The 21,726-nt window shown below is 41.8% G+C and overlaps 1 protein-coding gene across 2 annotated transcripts in view; it reads left to right on the top strand.

Annotated features, from left to right (window-relative positions):
* The window catches only part of Virma (vir like m6A methyltransferase associated), a 62,230-nt gene that overhangs the window by 1,790 nt on the left and 38,714 nt on the right, over positions 1-21,726 (top strand). For both annotated transcript variants that reach the window (XM_075966967.1, XM_075966966.1), the window contains exons 2-7: positions 8,301-8,416; positions 12,749-12,835; positions 14,859-14,907; positions 17,345-17,513; positions 19,033-19,155; positions 20,130-20,402. In XM_075966967.1, the coding sequence (XP_075823082.1) occupies positions 8,301-8,416; positions 12,749-12,835; positions 14,859-14,907; positions 17,345-17,513; positions 19,033-19,155; positions 20,130-20,402 (817 nt within the window). The remainder of the gene's footprint in view (positions 1-8,300; positions 8,417-12,748; positions 12,836-14,858; positions 14,908-17,344; positions 17,514-19,032; positions 19,156-20,129; positions 20,403-21,726) is intronic.

Here is a 21,726-nt window from a genome sequence, read left to right as displayed (position 1 = left end):
TTAAGCATCCTAGGAGACTTTCTGGGAGGGATTGAAGGAGCTTTAGAAGAAATCACAGTTGAACTTCTCTTGAAGGAGTAAGGGTGCGTGGGAGATAAGTACCGACGTGTTTGGGTTAGAGCTAGAATTTGGTGTGTAAAGAGGCATCGGAATTCCTTAAGTTTGCCCTCTTGTCTCCAAATGCCTAATCATTGGAGTGTAGTCCTTAAAAGAGTGATAATTCAAATTACAATTCAAAGTCTACGAAACAGAGGCCTTGAAATGAAGCAATTTTTTTTTTGAGACAGAGTTCCTTTGTGTTACCCTGACTGTTCTAGAACTCACTCTGTTGACCAGGCTGGCCTTGAACTCACAGAGATCCAACTGCCTCTGCCTCTCAAGCGCAGGGACTAAAGATGTGTGCCACCACCAAAAACCAGCAAGCGCAAACACAGTTCTTAATCAGAATCTGATGTAGACTGCTCCAGCTGATATTTATTTAGCTCTCTCTTTGAACATAAAGGGTACAAGATTTTAGAGAGAGGTTACTTTTTTGTGACTATCAAGGCATTTGGCACATATGTTGGTCTTGGTAAAATGGGAACTGTTACTTAGTTGTGAGACAAGGGGACTATTGCAGTCAGTCTTCTGGTAGGTTACACAGAGTAGCTGTGTGGACTGCCACCATATCATGGCTCTCTTTAAATATTCTAGAGTAGTATAGACTCTTCGTTGGAAGCCTATAGCTCTTGATCAGGGAAATTATATGATTAGTAAACTCCATTGGGTAGACGAGTTGGTCAGTCGTATTCAGAACAGTTCAGAGAGAACGGGTAGCAAACTCAGGAAGCCTAAGTGAGATGTAGTGGGAGATGGTCAGTACGTGCAGTTGACATGTGGGGTGTTTATTGATGGCTTTGCGCCAGGAACAGTGCTTTGATTATTTAATTTTTTTTCTGCTCTTCTGTTAGTTTTGAAAGTTGTTTTCATATTATAGTTGTGAAAACTATGGTAGAAGGTTAGGTGGTTTCCTTAAACTGACAAGGCTGCATTAAGGTGAAATGACATTCTGTGTGCTGGCTGTGCGTGTCTGCTTTCCTAATATGCAGCAAACTGCAGGCTCAAGGCCACCTGGACCACATGGGAGACAAACAAAAACAAGGTATGTTGATGGTTCCCTGTTCTGGAACCCACTTTCTCAAAGGAGAGAACTGACTGCAGACAGGTGTCCTCGGGCTCCCCACTTTCTCAAAGGAGAGAACTGACTGCAGACAGGTGTCCTCGGACTCCCCCACTTTCTCAAAGGAGAGAACTGACTGCAGACAGGTGTCCTCGGACTCCCCCACTTTCTCAAAGGAGAGAACTGACTGCAGACAGGTGTCCTCGGACTCCACACTTTCTCAAAGGAGAGAACTGACTGCAGACAGGTGTTCTTGGACTCCCCCACTTTCTCAAAGGAGAGAACTGACTGCAGACAGGTGTCCTCGGACTCCACACAAGCACTGTGGCCCACAGACCCCCCCCCCACGGAATAAGTCAATAAAATCAACTAAACAGAAACCATTTAGGGCTTTCCCCTTAATAACTATTAAGAGTAACAAATACACAAACATCCATTTCTCCTGACTCTAAAGCGGTGCTGTTCCGTTTTGCAGTGGGACTGAGTAGAAAGAAATACGTGTAGGCCACATTATGCAGGAGGGGCAGTGCAAGTAAAAATGAAAGTAAAAAAAAAAAGAGTCGTTGCTTTGCTTTTAAAGAAATTCGTAATCTAACGGGGAAGTTAACCTCTGAGTAAAGAGTAAACTTCCACAGAAGAAGGTTGCGAAGAGTTCTAAATGAGTTACAAATGGCGGTTTGAACAGGCTGGAGAGATGGCTCAGTAGTTAAGAGCATTTGCTGCTCTTGCAAGAGGGTCCAGGTTCTCCGAGCTGTATAACTGTAGTTCAGGGGATGACTCTTTGGGAACCAGCACGTGTGTGATGCTTCACATGTGATGCACATACACATGTGCAGGCAAACACTCCTATACATAAAATAAATATTTAAAGAAAAAAAACAAAATCCTGGTTTGTATTACTCCTCCTTTATAAATAGGGTTGAGCTGGGCAGTGGTGGCGCACGCCTTTAATCCCAGCATTGGGTGGCAGAGGCAGGCGGATCTCTGTGGATTCGAGGCCAGCCTTGTCTACAGAGAGAGTTCCAGGACAGGCTCCAAAGCTACAAAAAGAAACCCTGTCTCGAAAAACCAAATAAATAAATGAACAAACAAATAAATAAAAACAAAAATGGGGCTGGAGAGAAGGCTGAGTGGTTAAGCACACATATTGTTTATGTAGGGACCTAAGTTTGGTTCCTAGTTTTCATGTCAGGAGGAAAAGAGATGTGACTCCAGCTCCATGGGATACAACATATTCTCCTTGTATACAAATACACATGGTTAAAACTAAAATAAACCTTAAAAAAGTATATACTGTTCTTCCACAGATCTGGGTTCAGTTCTGGGTGCTTATAGTCACCTGCCCATAACTCCCCTCAGCACACACCAGTGCATGTGATTTTATATTTTTATTTTATTTATTTATTTGGATTTTTCGAGACAGGGTTTCTCCGTAGTTTTTTTTTTTTGGTTCCTGTCCTGGAACTAGCTCTTGTAGACCAGGCTGGCCTTGAACTCACAGAGATCTGCCTGCCTCTGCCTCCCGAGTGCTGGGATTAAAGGCGTGTGCCACCACCGCCCGGCTAGTGCACAGGATTTTAAATCATAAAAGTGAGCCGGGTGGTGGTGGTGGTGCACGCCTTTAATGCCAGCAAATCGGGGAGGCAGAGGCAGATGGATCTCTGTGAGTTCAAGGCCAGCCTGGCCTACATAAAACGAGTTTTAGGACAGTTAGGGCTACCCAGAGAAACCCTGTCTCAAGAAAAAAAATCCTTTGGGCCTGCAGATGGCTGTGATTAAGAATACTTGTTTGCTGAGGGACCTAAGATGTGTGGTTCTCACCCACATCAGCCTGTGACTCTAGCTCCGAGGTGCCCAGTGTCTTCCTCTGGCCTCCATTCTTGCCAACAGTCGCTTCCTCGCTTAGGTAGTTATAAGTCCAGTTTTCTGTTTCAGACTAACTGCCATTGGATATTCCAATAAAAGAACAAAACAGTATTGCAAATCAAACTACAAAGTCCCCTGGGCATGGTGGCCTGTGCCTGTGAGCCCAGCACTCACGAGGTGGAGGCATTAGGATCAGGAAATTATATTTGGCTACATAGAAAGGTTGAGACCAGCCTAAGCTGTATGACACACAGATGCAGACAGACAGACAAATACAAACAAAAGCAAGATAAAACTCTAGTATGCACATATGTATTTCAGAAAAGTAAGATTTACATAGATATTTGGTAAATTAGCTAATATATTTTGATGTATTAATTTCTTTCATCTGTGCCCCCAAACATTATATTAGAATGTACTTTATAGTTTGTAGCTGAATAGCAGATTTCTTTATGTTACTATTTTCCAGATCTCCCAGTATATATGCTTAGCCTGAATGTGTATACCCTTCTATATTAGCGTCCTAGTACTGGTTTGTGGTTTCTCTTTCCACTTAACAGCATATTACAGTAAACGTGCGTGAAGGTGAGTGTCGTGTAAAGAAAACTTCCTTTTGTGCTTTGACTTGTGTGAGTTACACATTTAAGAGGTACAAAGGGTGTCCAGTAAAAAGTGTCTCATCACTGTCAGCTGGACATCTGTGGCTTTAAGTGGTGATAGTATTTATTATCCGTGTACTAAACATGTGTGATTTATGCTTCTGACTTTTTATAGAAACCCCAAAGAGGTTAGATAATGCACTTTTTATTCCTTTAATATTGTCTGAGTGGATTTGCTGGGTTCAGATACACTGTGAAGGGAGTGGGTGATCTAGAAGGGCTTTTGCTTTAGAGCAGTGGGTCTCAGCTTCCCTAACGTGAGACCTTTAACACAGTGGTCCCCAGCCTCCCTAACGTGAGACCTTTAACACAGTGGTCCTCAGCCTCCCTAACGTGAGACCCTTTAACACAGTGGTCCTCAGCCTTCCTAATGTGAGACCCTTTAACACAGTGGTCCCCAGCCTCCCTAATGTGAGACCCTTTAACACAGTGGTTCTCAGCCTCCCTAACACTGAGACCTTTAACACAGTGGTCCCCAGCCTCCCTAACGTGAGACCTTTAACACAGTGGTTCTCAGCCTCCCTAACACTGAGACCTTTTTTTTTTCTTCGAGACAGGGTTTCTCTGTAGCTTTGGTGCCTATCCCGGAACTAGTTCTTGTAGGCCAGGCTGGCCTCGAACTCACAGAGATTCACCTGCCTCTGCTTCCCGAGTGCTGGGATTAAAGGCGTGCGCCACCACCGCCCGGCCAACACTGAGACCTTTAACACAGTGGTCCTCAGCCTCCCTAACACTGAGACCCTTTAACACAGTGGTCCCCAGCCTCCCTAACACTGAGACCTTTAACACAGTGGTCCTCAGCCTCCCTAACACTGAGACCCTTTAACACAGTGGTCCCCAGCCTCCCTAACACTGAGACCTTTAACACAGTGGTCCCCAGCCTCCCTAACACTGAGACCTTTAACACAGTGGGTCTCAGCCTCCCTAACACTGAGACCTTTAACACAGTGGGTCTCAGCCTCCCTAATGCTGAGATCCTTTAATGCAGTTCCTCATGTTGTGGTGAACCCAACCATAAAATTATTTTCGTAGCTACTTTATAACTGAAGTTTTGCTACTGTGATGGATCACCATGTAAATAACCGTGTTTTCTTATGGTCTTAGGCGACCTCTGTGAAGGGGGTTGAGAACCACTGCTTTAGAATTTAGTTTTGAAACAATATGCATCATGTATGCACAAGGGACAGCGTAAGTGACAGTAGATGAACAAGGTCAGGGAGAGGGTAGAGAGAGAAGGCAGTTAGAGATAGACTGACTAAGACAGGCAGGAAGATAGCACAGTGTATTCTGAGTGACTCCTATGGATGAATGTGGAAAAATAAGGTCATGAAATCTGACCATTAGTCGGGCGGTGGTGGCACACGCCTTTAATCCCAGCACTCGGGAGGCAGAGGCAGGCGGATCTCTGTGAGTTTGAGACCAGCCTGGTCTGCAAGAGCTAGTTCCAGGACAGGAACCAAAAAGCTACGGAGAAACCCTGTCTCGAAAATCAAAAAAAAAAAAAGAAAAAGAAAAAGAAAAAAAAAGAAAAGAAATCTGACTATTGTGTTCATATTTACACTACTTTATGATCTTAACCCTTCCCAGAGTTCTCAGTCTCAACCTGTCGTGAGTTTATTTTAGTTCTTGAGACAGAATCTTATGTAGCTAGCAGGCTAGCAGATGAGTTTTAAACTCTTGATCCTTCTTGCCAGTTTACATGGTCCTGGGGACCAGACTTAGGACTTCCATGCATGTTAGACAAGCATTCGAATGCATTGTCTTCCCAGCCCAGGGTTTTATCTTTAACTCTTTAAAACAAGTTACTTTAAACACCTACTAACAGGTCTTTTGTTAAATGAATATGCCAGATACTGAATTTACAGTAAATCTCGAAACATATGCTCTAATGGGCTAGGTAAAAAAGAGTGATAAATGAGTTCGAGAAGGAACTTTGGGCACACCATGGAGAGGACCTAACCTGCCTTGTTTTAGGTTTGAGAGAGAGTTGACATCTACAGAGAGTTGGGGTGAGGGAGTCTGATCAGAGAGAGCAGCAGAACTGAGGTTGTGCAGGTGAAAAAGAGCATGGCATGTCAGGGAAATTCACACATACAGTATTTTGGTTTGGAGTATAAAGAGGTCAGGTTTCTTAGACCTGGGAATTTGGCTTTGCTGAAGGAAGAAAGCAGGAAGGACTTCCTAGATGTCTATATTCTAAAAAGACCACATCACTTTTTCAGTTGTAAAGTGGGGCGAAGCGGAGTAAGAATCACAAAGACAGTTTGGGTCCTACTCATGTGTGAGGTTAGAGTGGTCCAGTGTGCAGATCTGGGGAGCAGCAGGAATGACGGGGCTGCCGAGACTTTACTGTTCAGACATTCAGTCCAACGGTTTGGAAATGAAAAGATGGGAGCCAAATATGACAATGTAGTGGGCATTTTGTGGCAGTGATTGGCAGGGTGAAGGACAGAGTCAGTTTGAACTGGCCAGGTCTGAAGTATCTGAAGACATTCAAAAGGAGACATCCCTGGACCTTAGTAGAAGGATCCTAGGTGGAGATCTGTTTCTGTAACCTGTTGCTTGTGCTCTGCTCAGCCCCGGCCCTCTTCTTCCCTCTTCTGCCCTCTAGGCCTAGTGAACTGTGCTCCTAGTTTTTTGAAACTTGAAGTTGTTTGCTTTCCTCTGATGCAGTCCCTTTCCCTTTGACCAGAAAGCTCTTCTCCCTCATTCACTGGTCTCCCCAAACCCTTTCTTCCCAGACGGATCTCAGTGCATAGCCCTGATTGACCTTGAGCCCATTAGGCAGTCTAGGCTAGCCTTGAGTTTACAAAAATATGTAATATATTTTAATAGAATTGATAACAATAAGCCAGGTGGTGGTTGTTCTAATCCCAGCACTCGGGAGGCAGAGGAAGGTGGATTTCTGAGTTGGAGGTCAGCCAGTGTACAGAGTGAGTTCCCAGAACAGCCAGGATACAGAGAAACCTGTCTTGGGGTGGACTTGTAAAAGCTAATAGAGAAGATTTCCGCTTTGTTTGTTTGTTTGTTTTTTTGATGTTTTCGAGACAGGGTTTCTCTGTAGCTTTGGAGTCTGTCCTGGAACTAGCTCTTGTAGACCAGGTTGGCTTCAAATTCACAAAGATCCACCTGCCTCTGCCTTCCGAGTGCTGGGATTAAAGGCGTGTGCCACCACTGCCTGGCTATAGATTTCCTGTTTATAAGTAGTACATTTTAGGGCTGGAGGTGTGGGTTTTGGTACAGTGCTTGCCTAGCGTGCATGAAGCCCACATAAAACTAGACTTGGTGTCTCATGCCTGTAATTGCAGCACTCAGGAAGCAGAGGCAGGAAGGTCAAAAGTTCAAGGTTATTCTGATTTAAAGTTGTTCTTTGGGGGCTCTGCTGTAGCTCAAGTGTGCAAAACTAACTATAAAAAAGTGTTTGTTTTATTTTGTTTTGTTTGGCCTTACATGGGATAGGATTTTCTTCTTAAATAATCTTGGAAAGAATTGAAAATCCTAGGAATAACATGCCTGTAGTAATTGAGCGGCGGGGCTGTGTTCCCAGCACCCCGGCCGCCTGCTCGGCTAGCTTATGCCCCGAAATAATTACACGGACACTGTATTCTTTTAATCACTGCTTGGCCCATTTCTATCTAGCCTCTTCTAGGCTAACTCTCGCACCTGGACTAGCCCATTTCTAATCATCTGTGTAGCGCCCCTAGGTGCGCTTACCGGGAAGATTCTAGCCTATGTCCATCCTGGGTCGGAGCTTCATTGCGTGTGTCTGCCCAGGAGCCGGGAGCATGGCGTCTCTCTCTGAGGCGTCTGCTCCCGAGAGGAGAGCTGTGGAGTCTGAGCTCACTTCCTCTTCCTCCCAGCGTTCTGTTCTGTTTACTCCTCCCACCTATCTTCTAACCAATGAGGGCCAAGCAGTTTCTTTTTTATTTAACCAATGACCTTCCTCCATCACATGACCCAGACTTGCCTGCTTCATTTCCATTTCCGTCATCAATGGATGTCTGTTTTGTCCATAGAGCCTTAAAAATATCTTGAGTATCTGGAGTCATGATATAAAATGTTTGAGAACCCTTGATCTAAGCAAAACATCAGTGGGGAAGTAAATGTGCTGCAGAAAATTTATCTATACTAATTGAAAGATAATTAGGTACATTATCATCACAATAAATCACCAGCTATTTAAAAATATTTATCATTTACATGTATATGTGTGTATCTCTCTGTGTGTAGTATTATGTGGGTCAGAGAGGACACTGGAATTGTGACTTATTGGAGGTAGATGCTGGGAACTGAACCCTGGTCCTTTTGGAGAAACAGCAACCCTTCTCAACTGCTGAGTTTTCTCTGTGGTCCCATCATCAACTGTTTTTTAGAAAGTGATTCATACAGCATTTAATTAGTGTAAATGATAGATTTACTGATACGGATTTGTTAATTTTTAGTAATGGGGATTCAACCCAGGGTCTTGAACATGTGAGGCATGTTGTTTAACTGAGTTACATATTCATCCCTGGATTTTAAGATTGTTTGTGTTATTTTAAGCTGAAAAAAAAGTGTATTTTGAACTAAAAAATAATTGTTTTACTTACAGATGTTTTCATCCTCTTTTTTTATAGCAAAGTTCCCATATAGATGTGGTTCGTTTTCCATGTGTGGTTTATATTAATGAAGTCCGAGTTATACCCCCAGGAGTACGAGCCCATAGTGGCTTGCCTGACAACAGAGCGTATGGGTAAGTCAACTCTGTCGGTGTTGAGTGAGTGTCTGAGAAGACTTACTGACTTGAACATACTATGTAGACGAGGCTGGTCTGTCTGTCTCTCTCTCCTGAGTGCTGTTAGCAAATGCATGTACCTCCATAATCTTGCCATATGTGTTTTTTTTAAAAATATCTTTGGTGGTGCCTCCATTCACAGCCTTAGTGAACTGATTTGATCGGACTTTTCCTTTTATGATAAAAGAGAATTCATTTTATATCTGTTACGTATATGTATGTATATACATATATAAGGATTTTGTCTGCATGTATGTATGTGTACTACATGCATGCCTGGTGCCTGCAGAAGTCAAAAGAGTTGTCGGATCCCCTGGAATTGGACTTACGGATGATCATGAGCCACTGGGTCCTCTTCAAAAATAACAAGTGCTCTTAATTGCTGAACCATCTCTCCAGCCTCTAGTTTGAATATTTTAAAGTATGTATTTTTGTTTGTTTTGGGGTAGTGGGGGCTGACTCAGGACCACTGACCTCCTCTCCAGTGTTGTTTCCTCACTTCCTGTTTCCTAATTTATTTTGAGACAGTCTCACTAAGTTGTCCAGCTCAACCCTTTATGTAGGCTTCTACTTCAGTCTCCCGAGCAACTGAGACTATTGGCATACACTACTGTGCCTAGCTTACACTGTCCATGTGATTTTGTGCATTTGTGCAGAAGCCAGAGGTCAGTGTCTCCCTCACCTTAGTTTTTAAGATAGTTCCTCTCACTGAACTGCTGGGCTAGAGTGGACGACGAGCAAGCTCCTGGGATTCTCCCACCTCTGCCCTGCACCCAGCATGGTTATGGACACGTCTGGCTTCTATGAGGGCGCTGGGAGAGTGAACACAGGTCCCCATGTTTCTGTAGCAGGCATTTTATCTATTGACCCACTCTCCAGACCTTATACATACGGCTTTTTCTACACTTGTAGCTTCAAATGAGCCCTTGGTTGAATTAGCAAGTGATTATTGTTAACTTTCTGTTTCTTGGTTTAGGTAGGAAATAAAATATAAGACCTTTAATCCTGACATGAGATGACTTTAATAATTGACATAAAAGAGGTTTGATTTTTGTATAATGTGAATAATCATTATTTTCCAATTTTAGTACTATAGGCTGGAGATAGAAGCCAAAGTTTGGCCATGAAACGTAAATACATATGATGAATGTGATTTTAAAAGAACTTTTAACTCATAGCCCAGGCGCTGGGTTTATATATTGATTTATTTCGTTTTATTGATACTATTTGTAACTCCATGGTTCAATCAGCTACTTCATGGTGAATATTATGGCCCAGATTCAAAGTTTATTTCTTCCTAATTGTGAAAAATGGCTGGTTATTTATAGAAGTAGATATAGCTGCAGTGATGGTGCACACCTTTAATTCTGACACTCAGGAAACAGAGGCAGGCCGATCTCTGAGTTTGAGGCCAGCCTGGTCTACAGAGTGAGTTCCAGGACAGCCAGAGTTACATGAGATCCTGTCTTGAAAAACAAAAGAACAAGCTATTATCTTTCTGTAACAAGCGACTGCAGGTTTGGCAGTTGTAAGCAGTAACTATTGGAAAGGAACATCGCTCAGTGGTAGAGCGCTTGTTTAGCATGCTTGAGCCTCAGTCCCCAGCATCGCAACACAGAACAGTAAGTTCTTCTCTCGTTGTTTCTCAGGGCCAGGAGTCTGCCAATGGCTAAGCTGCTTCAGTTCCTTCATTTTTGTACTCTAGATGCAGTTGGCATGGCTCTCTGGGGGTGGGGCTGGAGAGTTTGCTTGGACGCTCACTTACATGGCTGCTGGTGAGAAGTCGTAGTTCCTTGGTAGCAGATACTCTCCTTGGAGATTCACCCCGCTCATATCGTGACAGAGCTTCCTCTGGAATGAGTGCTGTGCAAGGGAGTGTCCCTTGGAAGAAGCTTCAGTTAGTGTGCTATGCAATTTGCTTGACGTGACACACCGTTAGTTTTCCTGGAGTCTCAGCTGTGTGTGTTAGTATAGTGTAGGAGGGGACTCTCTATAGGTTGAGAATAACAGGAAACATGGGCCACTGGAGACATCTTGGAGGCTGGCCATCACAGCAGAAAAAGTAGATCTCGGGCACTTACTACGATGTGTAGAATATAATTTTTCTCTATTCTCCCTGTTTTCTTAGCTGGGAGTGAGTGAATGGCTCCTTATGCTGTAGTAACTCCAGATACAAAAGTACCAGAAACATTTACACATGCTTAACATGTAGAACGATAAAATTAAGGATTAATGGAATAGTACAGATATAAAAAGAAATCTATAGGGAATCTTTTACAATTTTTTTTAATATTTATTTATTATGTATACAATATTCTGTCTGTGTATATGCCTGCAGGCCAGAAGAGGGCATCAGACCTCATTACAGATGGTTGTGAGCCACGATGTGGTTGCTGGGAATTGAACTCAGGACCTTTGGAAGAGCAGGCAATGCTCGTAACCACTGAGCCATATCTCCAGCCCTCCTTTACAAATTTTTATTGCATACTTTGTGTGTATGTGTGTGTTTGTGTAGTTCTTCATGTGTCATGGGTGGAGATCAGAGGACATCTTCTGGGAATTAGTTCTCTCCTTCCACTGTGTGAGTCTCAGCAGCAGTCTTACCTGCCCTGAAACCTGGAATATTAAGCTCAAAAGTAATGCTAAGAATGTAACATACTTATAATGTTTTTTTTCTTCCCGTAAAACTCAGAAATTACAGGTAAACATAAAATTCCTGTAATATCTCTATCCTGAGAGGAGAATCCTAAATTTTATTTTATTTATTTGTTTTTGTTTTGGCTTTTCTTTTTTTTCGTCTGTTTTTGTTTTTTGAGACAAAGTTTCTCAGTAGTTTTTTGGTGCCTGTCCTGGAACTAGCTCTTGCAGACCAGGCTGGCCTTGAACTCACAGAGATCTGTCTTGCCTCTGCCTCCTGAGTGCTGGGGTTAAAGGCATGCGCCACCACCACCCAGCTGGTTTTGGCTTTTCAAAGCAGAATTTCTTCATGTAGCTTTGGATGTCCTAGAACTAACTTTGTAGATCTCCAACTCAGAGATCCACCTGTCTCTGCCTCCCAACTGCTCTTCTTAAAGGTATGCACTACCACTACCTAGCTTGATGTATTTTTAAAAAGATTTATTTTTAGCTTTAATTGTATCTATATGTATCTCTCTGTTTCTCTGTGTATGTGTGTTTGTTCATGCTTGTGTGCATGTAGGTGCCCATGGAAGCCAGAAGAGGAAGTTGGAACCCCTGGAACTAGAGTTACCAGAAGCTGTGAGCTGCCCAGGTGGTGGTTTCTAGGAACCAAATTTGGGTCCTCTGTAGAAGCAGTACTTGCTTTTAACTACTGAACCGTCTCTCCAGCCCATTTTGTTCTTTACTTACTGGCCTGTTTTTCGTTGTATAGCCCAGGCTAGCCTTGAATTTGTAGCTCACCTTTCTACAGGCACACACTCAAATCTGGCTTTGGATAACAGCGTCTGTCTGTCTGTCTGTCTGTCTGTCTGTCTGTCTGTCTGTCTGTCTACCTATATGGAGAGGATGTGTGGATGTGTGGATGCCACAGTGTGTTTATGAAGTTGGAGGAAAACATTCAGGAGACAGTTTTCTCTTTCCACTGCATATGTGGGTCCTGGGGATTGGATTGTGGTTATTAGACTTGGTGGCAGGGCCCTTTGTCATGTGAGCCATTTTGCTGGTGCTGTTACTTTTATAAATGTGCCATGTTACATAAAGTTATGTTTTTAAGTCATTAAATTGTAAAAGTCTAATATAGTCAGATTACCTTTTGATTGTTTTGTTGTGTTGGAGATAAGACTCAGAACCTTCTGCATCCTAGGCAGGAGCTCAGCTGTATCCCTGACACAAATGCTTAAGGTAGATACCGAGCAGCAGGCAGAAGGACTACGTTTATCTTCCTATCTTTCTAATTTTCATGATTAAAGTCATTTTTTAAAAAAATTTTTTTGGCTGTTTTGGTGTTTTGGTATTTTTAGACAAGGTTTCATCTGTGTAGTCTTGGCTGTCCTGAAACTAGCTCTATAGACTAGGCTGGCCTCGAACCACCTGTCTTTTCCTCCTTAGTGCTGGGATAAAAGTTCATTTTTAATAATACTTTTATGACTTACTTGAGTATTGGATAGAATTTTGTTAAAATATGTAAGTCATTTGCTCTTTTATTTAAATCTGAGGAATATTTTTTCCAGGTCTTAAAATTACTCAGGACTTTGTACTTACTGTGGTTTTGTGTTACTATAGGAGCGAATTGTTAAAAAGGCTGATGGTTTGTCTTTGTTTGATTTACAGGGAGACATCTCCACACACATTTCAGCTAGACTTATTCTTCAATAATGTGAGCAAACCCAGTGCTCCAGTGTTCGATAGGTTGGGAAGGTATGTATGTACTAATAACTATCAGAAACCTCACTGAGTCGTGTTGCGTAGATAGAAGTGTTCAATAGGTTGGGAAGGTATGTATGTACTAATAACTTTATCAGAAACCTCACTGAGTTGTGTTACGTAGATAGAAGGAAGTGTCTGGTGGTAGACACAAGAATGCAGGGTTTAATTTTCTCTGTGGGCATTATGAAAGAAATGCTGAACTGAGAGATTTTCATAAAAGCTCAAGTGTGTGAAATAATAGCCATCTTTTGTTTCTTGTTACTTGTGCGTATGTGCATTATAAACACGTCACTGTTGTGATTTACTACCAGCCTGGTCTGGGAAAGGCAGCCTTTTGATTATTAAAACTTCTGTTAGCAGCAAGAACTAGAACTTGGTGGCTTTCTTTTACACCACTCTGCTGCTTAGCTTGCTTCATGGTCAGACTGTCAGATTAGACTTAGCAGTAGATACGCCCTTTTTAGATTACCTAATATGTGGTAGATGCTAAAACTGCATGTTTGCTGCCAGTGTAACCATTGGATGAGTTTAGTAAGAACTCATTACAACATGAAAAAAATTAAAGGCAGTTTAAAGATGAAAAAATATGCCTCTAGTAGGAATTAGCAACTTTACTTATTCTTTCCTGATTCTCGTGATTTCATGGGTGATTGCATTGACAATTTAAAAATTTTAAAGCCCAGGACTTCAGACAACTAGGCAGATGCTCTACGCTGAGGTGTAACCCCAACTGTAGAGTATTTCCTCAAATTTTGGTCCTAGTGTGCTTTTTGGGGAGCAATGCTGGGATTAAATTTAGGTCTTTGTGCACACCAGGCAAACAGTCTTATCACAGAATGACATCCTCAGCCCATAGAGTATAATGTGGTTCTCTGTTTGTCTGTACATTAAATTTATGTGGAGGTACTTTTAAAATCTTAGTGTGTGTGCTTATCCCAAACCAGTTACATCAAAGTCTTTTGTGGCTTGAAAGTATTTGATATTTGACTACATTGAAATATTCAAAAGTAGAAAAACTTTTAGAAGTATTTATTTATTTTTGTTTTTAATACCACTTCATTCCAACCTAGGCAGTGCTGGTGAAAACTGTTTTCCTTGCTGATTTTGAGTTACTGAAAAAATGAACAAGTTCTGTCAACAGATCAACACTTAAATAGGTTAAAGTGCCTGACACGTGGTAGATTTCAGACAGTGAGAATGTCCAAAATAATCAGTGTGCCGGACTGACGAGAGTGGGCTCTGGGAGCCAAGGCTGTAGGGTTATCCCTGATACCTTTGTAACACTCGGTGTGTAGATTACAGCAAATTGTGTACTCTAATGTCAGCCATGCAGGAGCAACAGAAGTTCCTCCTGTTCTTGGGAGGAAAAGAATTTATTAGCTGTTCTAGTAACCTACGTTTTGTGTACTTTTTTTTTAAATATTTATTTATTTATTATTTATACAATATTCTGTCTGTGTGTATGCCTGCAGGCCAGAAGTGGGCACCAGACCCCATTATAGATGGTTGTGAGCCACGATGTGGTTGCTGGGAATTGAACTCAGGACCTTTGGAAGAGGAGGCAATGCTCATAACCTCTGAGCCATCTCTCCAGCCCCCGTTTTGTGTACTTTTAATCAGTTCTTAAGTATTATGGAAGATAAAAACATAGGACACTGCGCACATGTGCTGTAGGCCCAGGTCTATGTCGGGAACCCAAGGTTCAATCCCAGGCCCAGCCCTGAGGCCGCCCTTCAGCACTCTCAACAGCTTGGCTGGTCTGGGGCTGAGACCCCAGGACTTACCACAGCGCCATCTTTGTTAGTTTTATGCTGTGGTGAGGGTGTGTCGGTCAGAGCACAGCTTTGTGGAGGGGCTTCCCCTTCCACCCTTGTGTAGGATGCAGGGATTGAGTGCAGCCCGTCAGACTCATGTGCTAAGTGTTTTTACCCAGTGAGTCATCTAACAGCCGAAACTTTGTAATCTGTAAAATTATTATTTGATCCTTTGTGTCTATTCTTACCCCCTTTTACAGCCTGGAATATGATGAGAATACATCTATCATCTTTAGACCAAACTCAAAGGTAATTATAGATATTACTGTTTTGCCTTTTTTCTTAAGTTCTTATTTCTGTTCAGGTTTAAATAAGTCAGAGACAGAACTGGACCCTGTGTTCGGATGTTACCTCTTGTCAGCATCTTGCAGTCTTTGCATCTGTCCAGGTGGTTGATGACTGCTTTTGTCCTGTAGTGCCTGTAGAGGGCTTTAGTGACTCCTGCCGCTTCACCTTCAGCCAGGAAGGCCACTGGGAAGGGAGTTTAGAAGACAGGGGCTTTGGTTTCTAGGACAAGTTGTTCCTTTTTTTTTTAATTTTTCAATTGTTTATTTATTTATTTATTTATTTTGGGGGGGGTCCTTTTTTTAAAAATGTAAAAACAAACACTTTATTATTAAAAAAGTCGGAGCCAGGCAATGGTGGAGAACACCTTTAATCCCAGCATTCAGGAGGCAGAAGCAGGTGGATCTTTGTGAGTTTGAGGCCAGCCTGGTCTACAGAGTGAGTTTCAGAACAACTAGGGCTACACAGAGAAATCCTGTCTCAAAACAGACAGACAGACAGACAGACAGACAGACAGACAGACAGAAAGAAAGAAAGAAAGAAAAGGAAATGAACAAAACATCACACACCCAAATTAAATAGACTAAAAGTCTGAATATCCCCATGAGCTTCTACAGTTAGAACAGGAACTATGAAGCTCCACATTAAAATTTATGCTTTCAGTATCAAATATCTTTGTGTAGTAATCCACCACTGAAACATACAAAAAAATCCATGACAGAATCGGAACTTAACAGTTATCTTTATTTACCTCCTCTTCATAATTGGCGTCCATTGCCTTCATTCAGCTCTTGTTAGTTTTTACTGTGTGTGAGACAAGCTCGCAGCAGCCGTCAGCCTTGCTGCCCAAGCGCTGGGATAGGAGGCATGCACTGCCGTGCCTGGTGCAGTGCCGGCTGTTCACACACTTACGTTTTGTTACGGGAAGGATTGAGACTACCCTTCACAGTTAATGTGTGGAGCCACGGATTCAGTTCTGAAAAAAGTGCAATTTGTCATATCTGTTTAGTTTATAATAAATATTGAAGGCTAATGGTATTGTCTTTGGTCTTTTGGGAAAAAAAATTGTTTTAAGAAAGACAAGTTTGCCGTGCAGTGGTGGCGCACACCTTTAATCCCACCACTTGGGAAGGCAGAAGGAGATGGATCTCTGTGAATTCAAGGCCAGCCTGGTCTACAGAGTGAGTTCCAGGACAGCCAGGACTACACAGAGAAACCCTGTCTTGAAGAAATAACCTCTTCTCCAAAAAGGGGACAAGTTTATTAAATACTGCAAGGGGTAGGGTGGGGTCAGTGGGCTAGATAGCAACCCGAGTATCACCTGAAAGTTTCCCTGTGAGAATGACTCATTTCATGGCCAGCATTTGTTAGCATCTCACATACCCCCAGTTCTGATGGGAGAAGTGCTAGAACTTTATGGACCTTTATCATTCTGGAGACCGCACATACTGTGGGCATTGTATTTCCCTGACTCTCAAATAGTTCATTCTCAGTTTTCTTCCTTGCTTGGGAGCTTATCCATGCACTTTGAACAAAGTCCACATGAACTATAGACAGGAAGATTTGGTCTTAGCATGGGTTAGGTGCAGAAATCTGGAGGACCGTATAAAATCTGTGCCTCTGAGTGACTTTCACCAATATTTGCCTTTTCCATTTTCTAGAATGCTTGTATTTATTTTTGCTTATTTTAATTTAAAAAAACCTTATTTTTTAGTCAGGTGATGGTGGTGTACGCCTTTAATGCCAGCACTTGGGTGGGTGGCAGAGGCAGGTGGATCTTTGTGAGTTCGAGGCCAGCCTGGTCTACAGAGCTAGTTCCAGGACAGGCTCCAAAGCCACAGAGAAACCCTGTCTCGAAAAACAAAAAAAACAAACAAACAAACAAAAAAAAAAGGGTTTGCAGCTTTTCTAGAAGCCCTAAGTTGAGTTACCACCATTCATGTTAGGGGACTCACAACTAACTCTAGCTTCTGGGGGGTCTGGTGCTCCTTCTGGTCTCCGGAGGCACTGCACTTAAGCTTTAAATGCACATATCCATATACTGATACACACATATACACATAATTAAAAGTAAAATCTTTTTTAAAAAATAAAAAGAGGCTTAAGAGATGGCTCAGCAGTGAAGACTGTAATTCTATTTCCAGCACACAAGTCATGTCATGACCATCTGTAACTCCAGTTTCAGGCAATCTCATATACTCCTCTGGCCTTCATGGACACTGAGTGCTTGGATTAAAGACGTGCGCCACCATCACCCGGCAAACACTTTTAACTACTGAGCTAAACCTCCAATTCCTTCAGCAGTGCTTTAAAGACTTTAGCTGAACCATAAACTAATATCACTTTACATTTGGCATATTAAAACATTAATTTGAGATCTTTCACCATCCCTAAAAATCAGGTAAATACTGATGGTCTGGTGCTAAGAGGCTGGTACAACTGTCTGACCCTGGCAATCTATGGATCAGTAGATAGAGTGATAAGCCATGACAGAGACTCGCCACCACCTCCTCCTCCACCTCCACCTCCTCCTCAACCACAGACGACTTTGAAAAGGAATCCAAAGCATGGTGAGAAATCAGTTTGCTTTCCCTGGTGAAACTGTTTGGTTCTGTTCTAGCCAGAAAAACCGATGCAAAGGCCTTTGCTACCTTTCCTCTAACCTTGTATGAGATCTCACATGGTATTTGTCAGTCTCCTGTTCTTGTCAGTAAGATTTTACTTTTAGTTCTTCTTTCTCTGTTTTTCCGAAGAGCTAGCTTGCTTGCCTGCTTTTCAGTCAGGGTCTTATTTAGTATATAGTGCTGACTATTTTAGAACTCACAAAAATCTGCCTGCTTGAGGCTGAAACTAAAGGTGTGTGCCACCACACCTGGTCCTGGAGTGCATTCTAGATAGTCCCAAGGCTGGCTGGCTCCCTCTCTCCCTCCCTGCTTCCTTTCCTTCCTTCCTGTATTTCTTATTGGCTCCATTTAAAATAATGCAATCCCAGTATTAGCCCTCCTCCCCTGTGTGTGTGTGTGTTAAAGGCAAGGCCTCAATCTGTAGCTCAGGCTGGCCTCTAACTTACTGTCTTTCTGCCCGTGTTCCTGATCTCTGTGTTTATAGATTGGTAGGCGTCACAATGTCTAGTTTATTAATTTTTTTCTTTATTTAAGTAAGATCTCTGAAAGAATTGAAGAATAGTTAGGAAGTTTGGGATGTATTCCTGGAATATATATTTATTTATTTATTTATTTATTTATTTATTTATTTGGTTTTTTCGAGACAGGGTTTCTCTGTGTCTTTGGAGCCTGTCCTGGAACTAGCTCTGTAGACCAGGCTGGCCTCGAACTCACAGAGATCCGCCTGCCTCTGCCTCCTGAGTGCTGGGATTAAAGGCGTGCGCCACCACCGCCCGGCTTCGCTGGAATATTTATGTTTATTTTTTAGGAGTAGATTTCAAATTTATTTGAATGGATTTCTCTCTTTTTTAATGCTTTATTCTTTTGTACTGGTAAAATATTTTTATTTTTTAATTATGAGTTGTGTCAGATTGTGTGCGTGTGAGAAAGTGAGTGTGCGTGTATTGCGCTTGCTCTTTATGAGGTGCTGGGATTCAGACCTGGAACCCGTGCTGGCTGAGCATGCGCTTTGTCTCTAACCTCACCCCAGTTCACGCCACAGCTCATTAACCTGTCAGCCAGGCAGCGGTGGTGCACACCTTTAGTACCAGCACTCGGGAGGCAGAGGCAGGAGGACCTCTGTGAGTTCAGGTCTGGCCTGGTCCATAGAGTGAGTTCCAGGACAGGCTTCAAAACTACACAGAGGAACCCTTTATCTAAAAACAAACAAAACAAACAAATAATTCTTCATATTTCCAGGGTGTTACCTAGAAATATAGTTCCTTAGACTATATTGTGTTTTTGTTTGTGGACAGTTAGAAATTCTAGATTTCTAGATCAGTTAGCAAAATTTTTATTAAATCTCTAGGCAGGAAAAGTTTGTATTATCGTTCAGTTTTGAGGATAAGTTCAGATGATAAAATTTTTTTTTCATGAATTCATTTCAGTATACTTTAATAATTTGAACACATTGTTTCCCCTATAGCTGACGGAGAGAAAGAAGATCAGTTTAATGGAAGCCCTCCAAGACCCCAGCCACGCGGACCAAGAACTCCTCCAGGACCTCCTCCCCCTGATGATGATGAGGATGATCCTCTGTCTTTGCCAGGTGTAGAATCTCTGCTAGGTTTTCCACTACTCGTGATATGTGGTGCTTCTGTTTGTTTTGTTCAGTTGTTTGTTTGTTTGTTTTTTGAGATAGGGTTTCTCTGTGTAACAGCCCTGGAACTCACACTGTAGACCAGGCTGGCCTCAAACTCACAGAGATCCCTGTTTTTCTCTTCCTCCCAATTTTGGGGATTAAAGGTGTGTGTCAAAACCCATCTGGCTTGTTTTGTTTAATTTTTTTTGAGACAGGGTTTCTGGCTGTTCAGGAACTCATTTTGTAGAGTAGGATGGCCTGAAACTCGTACATCCACCTGTCTCTGCCTCCCAAGTTCTGGGATTAAAGATGTGCGCCACTATGCCCAGCTCAGGTGCTTATTGATTACAGAAAAGCATGAGGTGATCGAGTCTTGTTGATTGCCCCTTCTCCCTAGACTCCCTCATCCTGTCAGGTATTTTTGTTTTTCCCATTGGCAGAGCAACTTGTTAAAAAAAATCAGTTAATTTGAAGCTATACCAACAGTGCTTTGAGGATAGAGTATTAATGTAACATGATAGTATATAGCACTTAGAAATAAGTAGTATGTATTGGTCTAAAAAACAAACCAACTTACTAATTTAAAAACTAAAAGAGTTTCATATTGCTGCAGAGCATAAAATACTATAAAATAGTATATTTTATTAATTGTAAATGAAGTTATGTAGTATATACTGTGAGTGAGACTTGTTTTTATTTTGAGTCAGGATTTCACTTATTAAGTCTAGGCTAGTCTCACTATGGAGATGAGAAACTCCTTTTCCAAGTGCTAGGATTAGAAGCATATGTTACCATAACAGTCTTAATAATAATCTACCATCTTTTAAAAGAGCATTAGTGATCTAAATCATCCAACATGCATTATGTGGCTGTAGGCTCCAGTCCTGATGCCTTATAATATCTAAACCATTGAATAATCTGCTTTCAATCTCATTTTCCAGTGTCTGGTGACAAGGAAGAGGACGTCCCCCATAGAGAAGATTATTTTGAGCCCATTTCTCCTGATCGGAATTCTGTCCCCCAGGAAGGTCAGTATTCTGATGAAGGGGAAGTAGAAGAAGAACAGCAAGAAGAAGGAGAGGATGATGAAGATGATGTGGATGTAGAGGAAGAAGAGGATGACGATGAGGATGACTGCCATACAGTAGACAGTATCCCTGATGAGGAGGAGGAAGAGGAAGAGGAAGAAGGTGAAGAGGATGAAGACGGTGAAGGTGGGAAATGCTAACTAGGACTTCTCCATGTTGGTTTGAGCATTGCAGAAGTTCACAGTCGCAGTAAATGCATTGGAAGAGCTCTGTCAGTCGTATAGTTTGGCCTTAAGACATGATCGCAAATGAAGTTTCTGTCTCTTACTCTCTGTCAACTAACTTATTTATGCGACAGTGTTATCCTCCTCTTTAACTAGTTCAAAGTGTTGACTCTGTCATTTCCCTGGGGAGAGGTTTTATTTGGCTCATGCATGAGTTGCTACTTGGTTCATCAGGGTTAGCCAGAGAAGCAGAATTTAAAAGTAGGCTGTTTTTAGAATAAGCAATGAGGTATCGTAAGCTGGGCCAACTTTCTAAAGATAGATGGCACAGAGATACTTTGACAAAATGCTATGATATTTTTAGAAATTTGTCTGCCTGTGTAGCTCAGTTATAAGTACATGTGGCTGAAGTTGCAGTCTTTTAATTAGGTTTGAGTTTTCTTTTAAAGACAAAATGAAATATTTGAGTTAATTGGTCATTAATTTAGTTAATTGGTTAATTTGAGTTATAAGTGGTTGTGAGCCCCTGATATGGGTGCTGGGAACTGAACTCTGGTTCTCTGGAGAAGATGTATGAGCATCAGCTCATATAACTTTTTTATCCCTGAGAATACTTCATCTTGTTATTACATTGCTCTTTTCTTTTTTATGTTTGCACATGTATCTGTTTATATGTTGTGTGTGTGAGACTAGACACATGTAATTGATCAGTTAACTCAAATATCTTAAATTCTTAATTTCCCAAGAAGCAACATGCAATACTAAACATTTATACAAAGTAACAGTCTGCCTTGGCCTTAAAAATATAGTGAGGGTTGTTTTAGCCTTACAGGGGTGTGTGTGGGCTAATATGCTACAATCATTTGTGAGCTCACAAATGCCTCTGCAACTCTAAAACAACTCTCATTCTCACGATTTTGTATGATATACACATAATTAAATACTAAGTGATACTTTTTTTTTTTAGCTTTCTCCATTCCCAGATTGCCAAATAGTCATATTTAGATTTCTTGTGTATGGCTGGCAGATGGCTATGTTTTCTTAGGCAGGACAACTTTGCAGAGATAGCAAGAATGAACAGGTTAATTTGACTTAGAACGTATCCAGGTTGTTGGAGAGTCAGATCCCAGAGACCCTTCTTTTCAAAAAGCCTTGTTGCCAAGGACTGTCGAGAGGACTGGAGCAGTTGTCTAGAGATATTTACTTTTTGGGGCCATTTTTGCACACTTTTAATTTTTTTGTGGTTTTTATTTTTCAAGACAGGTTTTCTTCTCTGGGTATCTCTG

The sequence above is a fragment of the Microtus pennsylvanicus genome, chromosome 3, assembly GCF_037038515.1.
Source record: "Microtus pennsylvanicus isolate mMicPen1 chromosome 3, mMicPen1.hap1, whole genome shotgun sequence".
Taxonomy (NCBI): domain Eukaryota; kingdom Metazoa; phylum Chordata; class Mammalia; order Rodentia; family Cricetidae; genus Microtus; species Microtus pennsylvanicus.
This window is presented reverse-complemented; position numbering and strand designations above follow the sequence as displayed.